This window comes from Vicia villosa, linkage group LG7, assembly GCF_029867415.1.
Source record: "Vicia villosa cultivar HV-30 ecotype Madison, WI linkage group LG7, Vvil1.0, whole genome shotgun sequence".
Taxonomy (NCBI): domain Eukaryota; kingdom Viridiplantae; phylum Streptophyta; class Magnoliopsida; order Fabales; family Fabaceae; genus Vicia; species Vicia villosa.
The window spans coordinates 89,158,837-89,178,457 of NC_081186.1; the positions used below are offsets into that span (position 1 = coordinate 89,158,837).

The following is a 19,621-nucleotide window of genomic DNA, read 5'->3' on the forward strand; positions in this document are numbered from 1 at the left end:
TTTCTTCTTAAATAGGTGAAATGGTTGGTAACTAAAAGGGTGTGGTGAGACATAGATCGCGGCCAACCATCAGATTTATTTAGAGGATCAGCAAGGTGCTCACGTGTGAGATCACATGGTCAAAAAGAAGATAAGACTATTTATTTTGCACTTTATTCATTTTACTTCGCTATTGAGTATTATCCCCGGGTTCTGTGGAACCCATAATACACATTTTTAATATGTAATTTTATGCTCTCATTAAAATAATTTTATTTTGATGAGAATTATTATTATTGTTATTATATAGTAGAACGAATATGAGTAGAGGAAAATCCACATCCATTAGAGATAGGAAGAAAATTATAAAATTATTTAAATCCTAGAAACTAATCAATGAGTCAAATCTCTACACACGCATGCACACCTATATCAGCCTTTCATAGCCATACAACTTTAGGGTACCACTTTGTCCAACTACAATATATCAAATGAACATAAAGATGAATAAACATCTTTGATTTGATACAAGAACTTTTCATGGCTATATTTTATGTACATCTTGATTCTTTGCAATTTGCATATGATCTCAAAATCTTCCTCAATTGTCGCATCTGCTTCATTTTGACTGAATTTCATGCATTCAACTTTGCGGTTTAAATTAGAATAAACATATAGGTTTTGTACTATACTTCAAAATTTTGGCCCTATGCTTATTTATTTAACTATTTTATAAAAAGGTTGTAGATGCTAAGAAAATGAACCATTAAAGCAAACATATATTATATTGATAATTAATAAATTATTTATAGGAAAAAGAAAAATAAACATATTTATTTGACAAAGGAATATGATCAATGAGCCAAAAGATGTAAATCAAGGGGCCCATAACATTAAAAAGAAGAGACAAAAGAAACTAATTTTATATGAATGGTAATTTTTGTATTAGCCTTAAATGATTCAGCATCTAACCCCACCATTTTTATTTTTATGTTTTCGATCCTTTTGAATAAAGGTATTACAAATGCTCCCCTTTAGGTAATGTTATAAAATCAAGTTTGTAGACTATGTTTTGAGGAAAGAAAAAAAGAGGTGTCATTCAATTGAACTTTGAGAAATATGAGTCACTATTTTAAATTAAGGCTTTAAGAGAGTTTTAAATGGGTGTTTTTAAATAAACAGTCTTACAAAAATAAAAATAAAAATATTTTTTGAAAATTATCAATAATTTTAATTTTTTTAAAAATATTTTGAATTTTAAAGTATTTTTAAGTTAAAAAAAACGTCTAATTTGTTTACACGTAAGTGTAAGTGTTTTTTTAAGTCATGTGCTGAAAAAAGAGTTATTAGTTTTATTTAAAGAATTTTTAAATCTATAATATAAAAAAATTAATGGCTGTAAAAAAATTTAAAATATTTTAAGTTGATTTTTTGTCACTACATTAAAATTGTCTTTATTTGCTCTTTGCACAATAAAGTTCTTAAATTTATTATTAAAATAGTACAACTCTCATATTTTATCAAACTTACCAAATCTCTCTCCATTCTCTTTTTTTTTTTTCTCTTTCATCACTTTCTTATTTATTTCTTCCACAAATAAATTTATTATTGATCTATATATTTTTATATAGGAAAAATAGTATTTATGATTCAAATATTTTTTATTAAAAAATGGTATACAGGTAAAATTTATTCAAAAAATCTATTATTAATCTAAATATTTTTATATACGAAAATTTATTATTGATCCAAATATTTTTGTAAATGATACATAAAAATAATAATATTTGTTTGGCTTTATACCACCGGTTTTGTAAATGATACCTTAACAAAAATAAAGTCTGTATACGGGAAAAAAAATCTATTATTGATCTAAATATTTTTATATACGAGAAATGATATTTATGATCAAATATTTTTTATCCAAAAATGGTATACGGAAAAAAATCTATTATTTATCTAAATATTTTTATATACGAAAATTTGATATTGATCCAAATGTTTTTGTAAATGATATCTAAACAAAAATAATATTTGTATACGGAAAAAATATATTATTTACGAAAAATAGTAACTATGATCCAAATATTTTTTATTCAAAAATGCTATATAGGAAAAAATTCACTATTGATCTAAAATATTTTTATATACGAAATTTATTATTGATCCAAATATTTTTGTAAATGATACCTATACAAAAATGAAGTCTGTATACGGAAAAAAAAACTATTATTGATCTAAATATTTTTATATACGAGAAATGATATTTATGATCAAATATTTTTGATCCAAAAATAGTATATGGGAAAAAATCTATTATTAATCTAAATATTTTTATATACGAAAATTTAATATTTGATCCAAATATTTTTGTAAATGATACCTAAACAAAAATAATATTTGTATACGTAAATAAAATCTATTATTTACGAAAAATGGTATTTATGGTCAAAATATTTTTTATTCCAAAATCGTATATATACGGGAAAAAATCTACTATTGATGTAAATATTTTTATATACGAAATTTATTATGGATCCAATTTTTTTGTAAATGATACCTAAACAAAAATGAAGTCTATACTGGAAAAAATTTATTATTGATTTAAATATTTTTATATACGAGAAATGGTATTTATGATCAAATATTTTTGATCCAAATATGGTATACCAGAAAAAAAATATATTATTGATCTAAATATTTTTATAGACGAAATAATCAATTAGTTATCTAAATATTTTTTTTCTTTTTTAATATTTTATTTAAAATAAATAATATATCCAAATGCGTGTAACAGAATAGAACCCATGCGTATGTACGAATTTGTTACTAGTTTCTTTATAAAATATTATATTTACATATAAAAGGTGTCATCTTTCTCACTTAACCTTTTTAATTTGAACATGCTTTTGCATTGTAACATATCATTTGAATATGTTTTTGGATTGTAACATATTTTTGAACTTTAGGATAGATGTTCATGGATAGTTCTTAATGACTTCGAGAAAATTGAACTTTTTGCTACGAATTAGTGGTACTGAAAATTTATAGTTATACTTAATTAATTTCTTATAATTCTATATAGCTAAAAATATTTTATTATTTCTTATTATAACTCTTGTTTGATTAATTACTTTTTTCGAGTAAAACTCTTGTTTGTATTGAAAGTTTTATATTGTGAGTTACTATAGTGAAGAATATATATTTTTCATTAAGCTACTATATCCTTTTTTTAAAGAGAGTGAATAGTCGTGATAATTCTATTTGAGTTTGTTCGAATATTTAGTAGTAAGTAGTTCTAAAGTTATTTTATATTGTTGGAATATTTATAATAGTAACTAGTTCTAAAGTCATTTAAGGTGTAAGAACCCGTGGATGTACAATAAAAGCTAGAATTTGATATTCAACCATTACAAATATATTGATAAATGTATTAAAGAGTAACAAAGAGAAAAATGACTCAAATTTATCAACAAGCATGATATTATGCAAAATGATCTAGTAAAGAATGAAGTGCTAAATGTTAATGGAAGAAACTTGAAGATTTAGATGCCAATAAGATTAGTGGAAGATTTGGACTTGTCTCAATTATTTTCTTTATTCTATACAGGACTTGAGTTCAAGTTCATGAACTTTGGTGCCAATATGATTAGTGGGAGATTCAAATTTGAATATTAGTCCGACAATAAAGTGGTTGCGAAATCAATATTCAAGTAAGAAAATATATTAGTACTAGAATTAATCATGCATAATTAAGAACACATTACCACCCCTCCATTCAATTACAACAAAGAATTACGTTTTAGGTTCCTACTGTCGGCAAACAATTTTATCACCAAGCCTCCACTTCTAGTGCTGCTCAAAGATGGACCACTTAGTTGTGATTATGTACATTTCTTTTTTCAAGTTTGTGTGACTTTTAATTAATTATGATGTTTGGCAAAGCAATAGTTGCTGGTGAAATTTGAACAAATAATTAGAAAGAAATAAAGACTACTATGTTTCTAATAGACAAAGATTTGTGATATTGATAAGGATTAAGACTCTAAGCGTGTGGCTTTTGGAAGAGTAACTTGGCAGTCTTCATAAATGATTTTGGATGGCTAGGGTTTGGACCATACTAGCTTAATATTAATTAGGAGTTCATTGTCAATAATAAATCATGTTCATGGATCCATCAATCTTTATTAATGAGGATTGGAAAGTCCAATTGATGTGTACTTAGAACTTATAATTCGTTGTATTTTTTTTGGTATGTTTTTTTAATAATATTTAAATTTGATCTAACTTAATTTTATAAAATTGACTTTTAAAATATATATATATATATATATATATATATATAGATAAATTAAAATAGGTAAAATATCATTTTTCGTCCTTAAACTTGACTTTGGGAGTTTGGTCCCTTAACTTTAAAAATGTTGATTCTTTAACTTTCAAAATGGTGTCACATGAGTCATCCCCGTTAATTACCCTCAAACGTTTGTTTATGTGTGAATACGTGGCAGCTGACTCGGCAAGGTAACTTCATCTTCTCTGTTTACACAGAGTGTTTGTGTTCCTTGCTTCTCGAATTCGACCTAGGGAAAATTTGAATTAGGGATTCATCTTTGGAATTAGGAATTAGGGTTTAGGAATGCATAAAATCAGGTGGTTGTCCATCCTTGTTGAAATAGAAAAACTCAGAAAATGGTGATTCGAACGTATACAGTAGCTCGCGATGGAAACTCATCTGCTATTGTGGATACATGGTTGTTCTTTGAATGACAACAACAATTAAGAATTTTGGAAAATATTTCTAGGGTTGTCCATATTATAAGGTATGCAAATAGTTTATGTTTTATTTGTGTTTGAGTTGGAATCTTATATCTATATTTGAACTCCAGTCTATGAAAATTTTAAGGATCTTTGCAAGATGGGTGTGGTTATTTCGGTTGGTTTTAAGAGGACGTGGGAGATGAGAATGAGCAATTTTAGATGGATAAGTTGGAAAAGTTATCAAAGGAAATTGTTGAAGCAAAAAAGAGTTTGAAAAAATTACAATGGCGAATGAAGAATTAGGAAAACAACTGATGAAACTTGAAAGTGAAATGAAGATTATCTTGAAGTGGAAAGAATTTGGAATTTGATGTGTTTTATGATCATCTCTGTATAAGTTTTTAGAATGAATTAAGGTATTATGATGGATCCCTTAAAGTTTGTCTGTAATAGACTAACAATTCATCCCTTAAAGTTTGTCTGTAACTGTTGATCTCTTAAAGTTTGTACCAATTGAATGTTAAAGTTTGTATCAGTTGATCTTAATTGAAAAGTTGGCATGAATTGTTCGGCATACTTAAAGTTTGGCATGAATTGTTTGTATCAGTTGGATGTTAAGAAAAGTTATAATTTTTGGCATGATTTGTTTGCAATAATTGGCATAGCATGTATGTGTCTTACTCTTTCGCATACCAGTTACATAATACATAATACATAACACATAAGACAATATGTTCCATAATACATAAAAACATAAATTGATATCATTTCATTTCAAAAATTTGAAAATACAGATGACAACATAACATCGTTTCTAAAATGACAAAATACACATAAACTAATATCAAAAATACACTTGACAACATTTCTAAAATTCTAAAATAGACAAAATACATAAATTGATATCCTAATTAAAATTAAAGGTTATTCTTTGTTGTGGTTCTCTTAGTTGGAGTAGTCCTCCATGTTGTTGGGCCAATAACATTCTTGGCTACAGTCAATCTAGTTGTACGCCCTTGAGGTACAAAAGGTCTTTATGCCCTCCTAACAAGCTAGCTTTTGTACCTTGCTCTTAGTAAGTCCAACATGTACGTACAAATGGTTGAGTCTTTTGAGTATCATTTTCCTTAGATGTTTGAGATGGTTGAGTATGTTGGGAAACTTGAACTGGTGGTTGAGAAGTCTATGTTGGATGCTGAGAAGCTTGAACTGGTGGTAGAGAAGCATGTGTTAGTTGCTGAGAAACTTGAGTTGATTGTTAAGAAGTATGTGTCGGCTGTTGAGTACTATGTGTTGTTGTGTCCGTACAAGTAGACTTGTTGTGTTCTACTTTCTTTCACCTATTAAACTTAGATATGAAACTTGTTCTTCTTATTTTGCGATCATACCCATCAATCTCTATTTACTCAGAGATTCTTTTCTTCTTCGGTATATCAGGCATCTTCCTATACTTGGGTGGTTGTAGATCTGGATATGGTGTCTTAACCGACAAGTTTGATCTGTTTATATGATAGAAAACATACTTATATACTGACTTGTACCTTTAAACCATATAATACTCTGAAATGTAACCATGAATTTTAAAGTTCCTACTCCTCATAGCTGATAATGCATGAACATATGGAAGTATCGTGAGTTCCCATTTTCTGCATGCACATACATGATCTTTCGAGTTTATAGAAAATTTATCAACTTGATTTTCCAAGTGTCTTACTTCAAATATGTGTTCATCAGACATCCTAAAAAGGAAAGCCAATTGTTCACATTTATCAGTATTCGATGTTTACATATAAGTAATAAACAAAGGCAGGTCAATTTTACATCCCTATTGAGTGCTAAATTGTTTTGATTTTGAGTGTGAATAATTAGCATTCATCGGCTTAATTCGCTTACTTTTCGTAAATAGACCTCAACTTTTGTATTAATTTTGTATAGTTGATGTTATAGTGTATAGCGTGCGTTATCGCGTAAATATCATTGAGATTAATTTTTTTATCTCATTTTTTGTAGGTAATCAAGCAATGATTTTATGCATTGCAAGAAAGAGCTTTTAATAAGCTTTCTGACTCTTCTGACTGACGTAAATCGGAGTTACGGTTATCAAATTATGGTGAAAGCAATAAATTATTTTTCTATTTACTGTCAATTTTGCCTGACGAGATCTGGACGAGCCCAGAGCATTTTTAGGGCCAGAGCTCATCAGGCGAGCCTGCCCGTTCCTCCACTACATTTTGTGAATAAAACACTTTTCCTGACGAGTTTTTTGGTCGCCGGGCGAAACTTCTGGTCAGAAACTCATTAAAAGGGCAAAAACACACATTTTCAGGGTTGCAAAATACAGAAACGGGGACCTTCAAGAATGCTTGAAGGAATTTGGAGTCGACGATGGTTGAAGAATCATACTAATGGACTTGTTAAATTACCTAGGCAGAAAAGGGTATTTGGAAACAAGTGGATGCAAGTGGCGAGATCAAGATTCAAGGGTTCCTTGAAATTGATCAAGGTTATTGATTAGAGTATCAATTTGGTTGAGAGCAGCAAGGTGGTTGATGGTTAAATTGACATCACCACAGTTTAAAGTTAATGTGGAGATTGTTGAAGTATGTACTAAAATCTTTGTTGATGAAAAAAAAACATATTTTGAGATTTCCATAAAATAGGAAGCCGAAAAGCAGCAAGAATGTCCGGTTCAGGTGATTTGTAGATTTCAGATTTGATTGGTTCGATGGATTTGTTATTTAATGTTAGAATATTGGATATATATATATATATATATATATATATATATATATATATATATATATATATATATATATATATATATAAATTAATATAAAACATATTATTAAATATTTATATTATTTTATCCCAATAATTATTGAGTTGTGTTTTGGGCTTTGTATGTTGTGTTGTAGTAATTATAAATATGTATCTCTTCAGTATTTAGAGTGTGACAATCTTAGAGTTCACAGCAAAAAGACAAAACAACAGAAAACTTAGAAAGACAATGGTTTTGGAAAACCTTAAGAATTATTTAAGGGGATCGGAAAACAATTGTCTACACCTTGAGTTTGTGTGCTTACATTATTGTGAGTTAGAGAGTAGGGTTGAAAAACACTTTGATAGAAAATAGAGTTTTTTTCTAGGTGTCTTCAGGATTGTTCTTTCAAATTCTAAAGTGAATACTATTTTTTATGCAATTCATTTGTAATCTCTTTTAACAACTTTTTTTACTATGGTGAATTGAAGAGTTGCTCTCTCCTTCAAGATAACTCTTTTAATCGAACTTGATAAATAAACTTTTCGCCTTATTCTATTATATTGTCTCCTTATTAATTATTATTGTCCAAGATCTTTTAATTTTTAATGTTATTATTTTTTATCTAACATATTAAAGTATTAATTCAAATTAAAACTTATCGTTATCACAACAATATTACTATCAATTTTCTTGTTTCTCTTGAACTATATGAGAATGTCTTATATTTAAAAAAGAATGCGGTAACTAATTTTACATCATATCATGCGTTTCTTTTTATGATGTAGTAATGACTCCTCCATGACCCATATTATTGAAATTGAAATAAGAAGAATTGCATATAGAAATTTCATGATGCAATATGAGTGGACCCTTGATATATGGTCTAAAAATGTAGCATCATAGGAACTTTTGTCCTAAATGCATGGCACACGTGCACTAGAGTCAACAAATGCCAAACTCGATGTACATCAATTTGACTTTTGAATCCCTAATACTAATAATACAGATTGATTGAACCATAAACATGATTTGTTATTGACATAATGAAATCCCATCAATATTAAGCTAGTATAGTCCCATCGAAACCCTAGCCATCCAAAATCATTTATGAAAAACTGCCAAGTTACTCTTCCAAATATCACACGCTTGCATGGAGGTATTGATCCTTATCAATATCCCAAATTATTGTCTATTAGAAACAAGTGCAGTCTTTGTTTCTTTCTAATTATTTGTTCAAATTTCTCCTAATGCTTGCAAAAAAGTCCATATATAGGTCAAATCAATCATTGAACCCTTGTCATTTTTCTAATGTAGATGTATCACCTAATGCATAGCATGAGAACAAGGGCTCAGAGCTTTTACTATTCACAAATAGGGATATAAATTATATTTATAGAGACGGATAAGAGACGGATAGGATGATATTGGTATTTGTCTTATTGAATAAATATGATATTCATATTCATGCGAGTATGTACTAAATGTATAATATGCATCAATCGTTAGTTGGTTCAGTGGTAATTGGCCTGAATTTAGTAGAGATGACCACGGTTCAATCCTCCACAACTGCGATCGGGAGGGGGCTAGAAGAACTTGATGCCCTAACTATCCTCAAACTGGACTATACCGGTGGTGATAAACCAAAAAATAAATAAATGCATAATCAACAAGTTTTAAGGTATTTGCAAATATTTTCAGATATTCATAAATAATATTTTTTTAATCTAATAAAAAATTATTTCTTTTAAAGACACGAAAAGTTATTATCACATAACATCCATACAAATCTCTCTTATTTTAACAATAAAATTCTATCACATTAATTTCTTTCATTTTCACCAAAACATAATATCCACACATTTCATTTTTAACAAAAATGAAAGATATTGTCATTGTAAGTTATGATGAAAGAGTAGAAAGGAAGATACTAGTTGAACAACAAAAGTGGTTGGTTGGACAATGAAATTATTGAAGTGATTTGGAGTAAGAAGTTAAAATATGAAATAACCAATATGATTTTTATGGAATGTAAATAATTTTTTTCAAAGAAAAATTCTATCTTGATTTCTAACTCATATCAATTTCATAATTATTTTCCATTCTGTTTAATATTTTTGAGAAAAAATTGATAAATTGTTTTTCAACTTCGTATCTGTATGCAGATTTACTGAATTGTGCTCGTGACGTGTCTTTGAATTCATATTTGCTTTATCTTGTATTAGCTATTTAGGTTGTTGGTTTTTTTAATTCATTAGGTTTAGGCTATGTGTCTCCCTAATTTTATGTACTATTTTTTCTTTTCTTTTTTTATATATAATGTTTATTAAAAAAATTCAAAATAAAAATATGGTTTTAAAAGACAATAATTTATGTTATATTATATCATAAGTTATTGAATTTAAATATAATTGATATAGTTATTCTCTTATATTGGATTAGGTATCTCAACTAATATATACTAATTGAATTAAGTTAATATAAGTTGTTGGTGGAGGATTCAATCTCGAAACTCAATATTTATTTATATTTATGCACTAATATAAACAAATTATTTATATTTATAAATCAATAATTGTTTAATATATATTATTTTAGGTTAAATAAGTTTGTGGTTCTCTTAAATATTTCCAATTTTATTTTTAGTTCTTCAACATATTGCATTCAAAGAATGGTCTTATCAAAAAATTTCATACACATTTTTAGTTATTCTTGTAACTTAGCGACGGTTTTTACAACTTATAACAAAATTAATTACAGTTTTAACGACGATTTATTATTTAGCAACTGAATTTGCGATAACTTTAGCTATGGTAGCGACTGAATTTGCGATAACTTTAGCTATGGTTTTAATATGAAAGACGGAAAATATAAATAATTTTTTTTAATATAATCACTCTTTAAAAAAATATATTTTAAAAAAATAAAAATAAAATTTGAGATATTTTAAAATATTATTTAACCCTGTTATCTTTTATTCTAAATATCAAACAAATATTTTAATATGATTGTATTGTGACCATAGTGGCAGCCCTATCTACCTCGCATGTCATCATTTTGTTGCATTATTAAACATCTAAAAATATTACAACACCAATTGCAACTTGAAACACTTATTTCACTAAGTGAATGAACCCTCTAAATGAATGAATGAATGAAGCCTTTACATCATGGACTCATTAATTAATTTGAAACATCTAAACATATACTAAACTTTTACAAACCATTCAAAGTGCTCCACTAAGTTGCAGGCTTAATTTCTCCTAATGTCATGTACCTCTCAATAATTCCATTATTAAAACAGCATTATGCCTTAATAGCCGTATATAATCTTCATTTGTTCATACATGCATGCATAATTATCATCACACTCTCCACCAAAATAATGGTCAAATTAAAAGGTCTAATCATTGTCCGATCCCATCATCATTGTCTTTATACCCTTAACTTCGGGGGTTTGTTTCCAAATCACTTTTCAGAGCTTAAATTATTAGAGGTAATGGATGGAAAAGTGTGGACAAAATATCATCCTTTTACCCCAACCATACTACTTTGAACATGTCTAATCATTTTCCATGCCCACTGCTAAAGCTTTTTGCTTTTTTGTACTTAGGAAATTAATAAAGTACACTAGCTTTGAAGCTTTTTTTTAGAGGTTACTCACCCTATCATTTTTCTTTGACATCTCTTTTTATTTTATTTTTTTAAAACACTTAGCACATTTTTATCTAGAATGAAATATGTATAAAAAGTTTGTTCGGTGCTACAAAGATGTGACTAGACAAAAGAAAAGGTTTTAAGAGTAATAATCCTTTCATTTTTTTAATATAAGTCTGTTGAAATTTTCACTATTAAGAAATATAATTATTGTTATATAAGAAAAGAATTTCGAAATAATTTTATAAAATTATCTTTCATTAATTATATAAAAAACATAGATTTAATAAATTAAAAATAGAGAAAATAATAACTATTTAAAAACATAATAGAAAAAATAACATTCATGATTTATTAGTATTGTAAAAAATAAAAAGATTATCATTTAACTGCAAGTGGATTTTCAAAAACATCTAAAATACAGCGTAAGTGAATCACACTCTTGTTTTGTCAAAAAAAAATCTAAAAAGTATACTTTTAAAATAAATTTAGAAATATATTTCCGTATTACTAGCTTCTTAATTTTAAAGTTTAGACTGTGTTATTAATAGGTTTGTATATCTTTCTTATTTATTCTTTTGTAATCAGCATTGATAAGTTGTAATGATTTTTCTTTAAGTCTGCAGCAACATCTTTCATCATTGCTTGCTTCTACTGATCCAGATGAGGTTGATTTCAAAATTGGTTCCTCTTGCACAAGAATGGGTGAAAAGGAAGAGGGGCTCGGGCTAATTGCATAAACTATACCTAATGGTTGCAACCCTATACACATGAATTAAATTGTACTTTTCATTGTTGTTTTATGTGGCAAATGAGACAGAATGGTGTGGCTCCCGAGTTTTATGTGGCAAATGAGACAGAATGGTGTGGCTCCCGAAAGATACTACGGCTGGTAAGTGGAAGGATTGGTAGAACACATATGATACTTCCAGATTTATTTTAGAAATATATTTTAGAGTTTTATTTTTTTTTAAAAGTGTGACTCCCTTGCACATAAATATATTGTATTTGAGGTGCATCCGAAAATATACTTTCAAATTAAGTGACATTTTTGGATTTCGCTAGAGTGCTTCATAACTAATTCCCAATTTGTTATTCCCATATATGTTGGGCCAACAACAGATATCTGTGTGCAACACTTATTTTATAGGAAGGAGACCCAACAATCAAACACCAAAGTATATATTTCCCAATTCACAACTATATATGATAAATTTAGGTTCATTTAAAATTTTTGGATGCTTCATTCAAGACCCGCTTTCTTCATGTATCAGAAAAGAATTGTCAAACCCTCGGCACCCATATGCCATACAGATTACAACTTGGGGCAAAGAGATGGCAACAAACATTGAAATCTTAGGACATGTTAAATGATTTTTCAACTCAGCATTATCCTGTCCTGTGTCAGTTCAAAGTTTCAGCAATTTATAGACAAGTTTAGATCCCACACCCCCCTCCTTCCCCCCCAAAAAAGTAATAACCAAAACCAAATCACCTCCCAAAACAAGTCATTATTCTGGATGTTAAAGCAGAAGTCAGAAATCTCATTCCAGCAGATCCACCAGGAAAATATGATATAGCATAGTATCCAAGTGAAAGAACCTGCAAAAAGTATCATTTTCAACACAAGATTAGCCTTAGGAAGAAACAGAATAAATAGTATATGCAAAAATATCTATGATCTATTTCTACACACTAGTTGCTGGAACCATATAAATCCAGCCACTAAAAATTTAATTTCTATTTAAATTCAAGATTTTACTATACAGTCAATATACTTCAAATCCACAGAAAATGTTAATAGTTACAGGAGGAGAAGGGCAAAGCAACAGACAAACATTCAAACATATTAAGGATCTATGAAATTAATACCTGTACAACAGAGAATACAACAGAGAGAATGTAGCTGTGTAACACCATCGATACGTAAATGGTGCCAATCATACTGCATAAGAACCCCAGTGTGAATGGGAGCCTCTGAAAAAAATTACATAAAGGGGGACATAGTCATGAGAAGGCATAAAAAATCCAATCAAATCATAGGGATTATTATACTAACAACTCAAATGAGCTCACGTAAGCAACATATAAATAGTGAAATGTGCAGTTATTTTATAAATTTGAAAACAAAGAGACACGAAATTCTGGTAACTTACCTCCTTCGACATCATGTGAGAAAGCTGATTCTTTGGCCCTTTCAGAGCAAAGAACGATCCAATAATAAACCCACACCCAAGCGTAAAGCATATAGCGAACTTTTGGGGCATAACCACCATGATAGGCAGGAACAAGGTAAATGCAATGAAAATGAAAAAGACACCGCTGGCCAGAAATAAACCAAAATACAGGAGAGCTTTTCCAGAAGGAACATTGCTAGTCGCAGATGAGAAGTTTCCAGGTATATCTCTCACACTTTTAGACACCCTAACAATTATAAAAAGAAAAATGTTTAACTAACTGAGGTCATTATTTCAGGCAAAACAGTTTAGTAGCACAATACCCTGAATCTGAAGTTAAGAGAGTACTCAAAGATTAATCTGAAGTGCTTGAGAATAATGAATACAGCATGTAGTGATTACATGCACAGTAAGAAAATTGCAGTCTGAGCTAAACCATTTCCAAGAGATGGTTTTTGTTTTACTTGAAACATATCACTAACTACTTATGTGTTAAATACAACTGAAAACTAAGCGATTATCAAAAAACTGAAAACTAAGCATAAGAGGAAGCATAGCGAATCTTCGCACTCCTCTTCATGCTAGTTCACATATGACATATGCAGCAATCTTATGACATGTATGTTATCCTTGGACTCTGGAGTGACTTAATGAACATATCCACCAGTTGTTCATTGGAATTAAATGATATTGTCATTTTCTTTAAATAAAACTTTTTTTATACATTATAGCCTATCTCAATATGTTTTGTTTGCTGATGAAAAACTGGATTAGACACAATATTTGGCGAAGAAAAAAAACCCTTAGTCCTTACTCACAAAATTTTAGTTCAAAAACCAATAGTTTTAACGATATCGCTTCACGTGTGATGAGAGTCATAACTAGTATTTTACCTTTGCACTAAATCTATCAATAATATTCTGCTTGTTCTTCCAAACAATGCGATTACCTCAAATAAGAACTCAATAACCTAAAGTTGACGGCCTGCTATATATCATTGGGGTCTACAACTGTGTAGGCAACAAAAGCAGTATAGCCTCTATTATCAAGGATCAATCCTTTCAGGAGAGCCATTTGTGTAGTATCTCAATAATTTGAACTAACTACACTACACTGACTGCATAGTTATTAGTCCCAGCTAGTAGCAAGTAAAGGCTGACGCCAAAAACGCTACAACAGGATGGCCGCTATACTAAAACTTTAGATAAAGGGTTGAGTAATTTATAACATTAATGCTCAAGATTCAAGGTATGTCATAACTTATAAAAAAAAAGTCATTGGTTTTAACTTAAGCATTTACAATAACCATAGAAATGATGACAACAAACTGATAAACTTGAAACTAGAGCATGTGAGAGTAGCAATAATGAAATTGAACTTCGAAAACCCTAAACAAGGTTGAGAATAGTTTGAGAGAACCATAAAATAAAAAGGATCAGCATTTAAAAAACACTCATATGCAAACAACAGAGAATGTAGATCAAAAGAGCCGAAACAGAAAAAAAGAAAGAAAGATCATCATATATGAAAAAAACTGAGCATATGAAGAAGAGTCAACAAAATGATGCCAACAACATGCAAACATGACCAAAATGACACTAGACAATAGTGGGCTTGGTATGAAGGATGCTCAAAAGTTTAAAAATACGGAGGCTCTTTGATTGAAAATGTAATGGAAATAAAGAGGGACATAACTTCTATAAGAGAACATTATGGGGGAAGTTAATCCGTGTAACTGACCTCACTTAGTGGGATAAGGCCTGGCCGTTGTTAACTGAAAAAAGGATGGACAAAATCCCAATTTTATCTCTAAATCATTCAGACACGAGCACGGGCCATGGGCCAAAGAAGGTTTCTGAAAACCTTACAGTCTCAAAACAGCAAAGTTCTCCCATAAATAAAATAGCAACACAACAAAGAAATAGCAGCTAGGAGGCATCTTAGATCTGCTCCTCTATTACCACACCACAATGCTGCCCTATTGAGTGACAATTGACAACTATGAATGACTATTTCAAGGAGAATTAAGAAACTAGCTAAGGAGAGCTAAGAAACTAGCTAGGGGAAACTAAGAAACTAGCTAACAACATTTACAATGACACCTCCAAAAAAAGGTATGTCCATATCCATGTCAGTCTCAGACACAAACACTTGCAATTACGTTCAATTTATTCATTTTTTCAAATTACTATCTGTGTCGACGTGTCAGTGTCGTGGTTGTATTTGTGTCTGTGCTTCATAGGCCATAGCTCATAAGATGCTTAAACTTCTCATTCCCAACCACTCTCCTATACCTTCCTGAATCTAACTCACTCTCCCTGAAGTAACCAAAGCTTAACATCAGAGTCCATAGGAATCATAATTAATTGGTTTACTTCTAAAGCATTTTGCTTATCCATATAATTTTCCCAATGGTAGAAGAATATATAAGAATCAAAAGCCTTATCTTCAATCAGATCACAACGTGTAGTATTCGTGAATCGAATGAAGCATTTCTAATTCTACTTCTACGGAATTCAAGCACAATTTAGCATTCCTAATGCTGCATACTATTATCATGATATAAAAAAACAAAAACAAAAAAACCTAATTCAATCATACATATAGAATGCACTTGAAATGAGATTAAGTTGAAAAAGTTACACGCTGAAAGTGCCGGTGACAGTGTTGTTAGCAGATCTAACAGCGGATTCAAGATCGAAGCTGATGGTGGAATTGGAAGGGTCTTGCTCCTGCTGAGATGTAGCGTATGAGTTCCAATCAGCTAGCAAGGAGGATGAAGAAGAAGAGGAAGGTGGTTTCTGCTGATCGTCAGTGGGTGAGGTTGAAGATGAGAACCAACCCTCCATCTTTGGGAAATTTGATTGATATTTACAACATTTTTTTGGGGGGGTTTTGAGATAAGGCGGTGGTGTGACTCACAGGCTGTTGAAGAATGGGAATTGAAAAAGGAAAATATAACGTGTGAGCGGTTCCGGTAGCGGTAGGTGCCGGAGTGGTTGTGAAACTGTAGGGGCCTTATTGGAACTACTCTTTTTTTTTTTTTTTTAAATAATCACTTAAAGGGTCTTTAAAATTGAACCTATCAAATAAAAAAATACTAATTTAAAAAAAATAAGAAATCACTAATTTAATATTTTTTTATGCTATTGTTTATGTTTTTTTTTTTATTATTTTTGTCTTGATTTTTGTAAATTAAATAAGAAATTGTTGTTTAAATATGTTAGATTTTACTCTTGTATTTTTTTTTTTTTTTTTTGGCGTTAACCGACCGGTATCCGCGGGGGAAAGGGGCCCCACGTGACTAATCCGGACCCGGGCTCGGAGGCGACGGCACCGTGGCCCCAGGGCGTTTTTTACTCTTGTATTTTGGGTTCTATTTATCAAATATGTGCGTTAGACATATTGATTGTAAATTTAATATGTTAATTAATTGCTAATTATGTTGATGGATTGATTCTAAATATGAAATGCTAATGATGTATTGATGCTTAGTATAATTTAGTGAAATGGCAAATATGACGTAGTAATGCTAAACATCAATTTACTAAAATGATAAATATCAATTTAGTGAAATAGAAAATATGTAGTAATTGTAAACACTTTTAATTAAATTTTATTTATTTTTAAGCTTTAACCTCTTGGATTATGATAGGAAATTATAATGTAGGATATTTGGATATCGTAATTTTAATGAAAGAGTTTGATATTGTTATGAATGAGTTTTCTAATTGCGGAAAGTGTTTTCATGTTGTTTTGGGAGAAGGTGTTGTGTTTTTAAGGTCTAGTATATGATCGAAGTGTTTCTTTGTTGCGTGGTGTGTAGCCTAGTTTTGGTCTAGGTGATGTTTGTGTGTTTCTATCATAGCATTGTAATGTAATGCACTAAGATTATATTTGGGAGTTTGGAGGGGATGTGAGGGAAGGACTTTGAAAAATAGGAAGAATTTAGTAAAAAGAATAAAAAAAATTTGGGTATGAGGGTTTTTGAGGGTTTGATTTTATTCATAAAATCAAAAACCCCATAAAATAGGGAACTAAAAAATTGTATTGAAGGAGAATTTTGGAGGGCTTACGTAAATTTTCTAAATATCTTTTAGGTTACTATTTTGAAAATTAAAAATTTTGTAATGAGAATAACTCTTTTATCATTCTAAATAAAATTATTTTTTCAAAAAATGTCAAATATTTTTCTATATATTTTTAAAAATTCGTTTTTGGAAGCCTTGTCTCCCTCCCCTCCAAACTCCCAAACATAGCATAAGAGTATCTCCTCCGGTAGTTTTTTGAGCATATCTCCAGCATGACAAACATATAATTAATGTTTAGAGCCATTAGTGTTGGCCACTTTGGTGGTCAACCGTTGCTTCAGAATGCAAGGATGATAAAACCAACTTTTCATTAAAATAATACTAAATCCTGTCAAAAAATTAAAATAATAATAAATTATAAAATGGGTCATTGTTGAATAGTTTTTTTAAAATTTATTTTAACACTTTATTTGAATAAAATATTAATATATAAGGTAAAGTTGTGAGACCTAATATCGGTTCTTTAAAGTTGTATTGTTGGAGTTAAAATCACATGAGTTGCTTCAAGATGATGTGGTTTAATGGATCCCACAAAGAACTCGAAAATATATTGCACCATTGGAGATACTATAATGCTATTGTCTAGAACTTCTCTTTGTACTTTGTAGTGCACATAGTTATTTTACTATTTGAGTTCTTTCGTTATTTGGTGATGAAGTAGTGTTGTAACATGTATTCATTGAGATTGTTATTTGTTATTTTATAATGTATGAATGACTAAACACTTATTATATTTTCTTCTGTGTGTGTATGTATGGTTCAATAAAAAACTTGTAAAAAACCAAATCAATCCAGATCTCAATGGTTTGGTTTGATTTGGCTCGATTTTATTTCTTAAAGTCAATTGAACCAAACTGAACAAAATATTTTCCTTTTACGATTCGAATAACTTTTAATGTTAAAATCACTCAAACCGCACCACTAATATCCTTATTTATCCAATGTGAATCATTTAATTTATTTAAAAATGTAAAATTAAAACTTAGTAAATTCAACTTTAAATATAAAATTTATATATTTTTTATTTTTATTATGTAATTTAATGACACATGTTAACAAATTCATTATCAAAATAAAAAATTATTTTACGCTTTACCTTTTTTAAGTTTAATTGATGGTCACAAATAAAAAATGAGTTGACGTTGTAAATAACCATATATATATAATCAGTGCCAGCGACGTGTTTGAACAAGTATTGTTTTGTTATAATCATTCATTATTTTATCTATTCTATCAATTGCATAACGAAGTAGACCTTCACATCTAGAGTCGTCTCAAATTTTTTAAGATCTTGTATAAGTTAGTTATAGTTGAAACATGACAGAATAAATAAAGATTCTATTAAACCCCAATCTAACATTAAATATATTTTATGAGGTCTTATTTAGCTATAGTTTAAATTTGTTTAATTTTATGTCATACGTAATAGCCTTCCTTGTGTTAGATATTATTAATATTAATATTATTATATTGTTTTATTATATGTTTGTAAGGGTAGTTTGGTATTTCCCACGATACATTATTTATACTCTGGTGTAACCCTAATTCTCCAACTTTCATTCATTCTATTGAAACCCTTATTGAAAGTGTCTTTCTTCTCTATGTTTCTACCTATTCACTATTGTTAACATGGTATCAGAGCTTGGTTTGATTTTGGAAACTTCCGTAAGTGGTTGCATAATTTTACGGTTTGGAACAAATTTCCTGGAATCTCAGTCGGCACTTGTTCATGGTAACTAATTGAATATCTACAGGGTATTTGCATTGAAAAATATTATATGATTGCAGGATAGATATTTTTGCTAGTGGTCAAAATAGAAAGGTATTTCATTATATTCAAGAAATCATGCAAGGTATTATTGAATTCGTGTATGCCACTGCCAGTTGTTGCGTTCCGCACAGGGTCCGAATATAAGTTGATTTGCATCATTCTTAGTATTGAATTAATACATTGACAAATTAATTTAATTTTTTTTTGTCAATTTTAAATTATACTTTGTTTAATTGTGGTATTCTGGCTGTCTTATAATTGATTACAATGAGTAATGATAAAGATGACTCCCTTCAATCGGTTAGTGTTCAACTCATCGGAGAAAATTATCCTTATTGGAGTTATGTAATGAGAAATTTTTTGAAAGGAAAAAGAATGTGGAGTTATGTTGATGGAACCTCGGTTAAACCTACTGATAAAAAGGATG

At 29.4% G+C, this 19,621-nt stretch overlaps 1 protein-coding gene across 1 annotated transcript; it reads right to left on the reverse strand.

The window, feature by feature from the left end:
- Nucleotides 1–12,526: 12,526 nt before the first annotated feature.
- Nucleotides 12,527–16,354, reverse strand: LOC131615682 (protein transport protein SFT2-like). Its single transcript, XM_058886831.1, has 4 exons — nucleotides 15,976–16,354; nucleotides 13,312–13,579; nucleotides 13,028–13,132; nucleotides 12,527–12,757 (listed from the first exon to the last, which is right to left on the reverse strand). Exons 1-4 carry the CDS (start codon nucleotides 16,179–16,181, stop codon nucleotides 12,647–12,649), a joined length of 690 nt encoding a protein of 229 aa, XP_058742814.1. The 5' UTR covers nucleotides 16,182–16,354; the 3' UTR covers nucleotides 12,527–12,646.
- Between the last annotated feature and the right edge of the window lie 3,267 nt (nucleotides 16,355–19,621).

What these genes read in the sequence shown, in the direction of transcription:
- LOC131615682 (XM_058886831.1), bottom strand. Translation starts at nt 16,181, where the DNA reads ATGGAGGGTTGGTTCTCATCTTCAACCTCACCCACTGACGATCAGCAG. An exon ending in GTCACCGGCACTTTCAGCGT is followed by an intron (nt 13,580 to 15,975) that starts GTAACTTTTTCA and finishes TATAATTGTTAG; the next exon opens with GGTGTCTAAAAGTGTGAGAG. An exon ending in TTGTATTCTCTGTTGTACAG is followed by an intron (nt 12,758 to 13,027) that starts GTATTAATTTCA and finishes TACTTTTTGCAG; the next exon opens with GTTCTTTCACTTGGATACTA.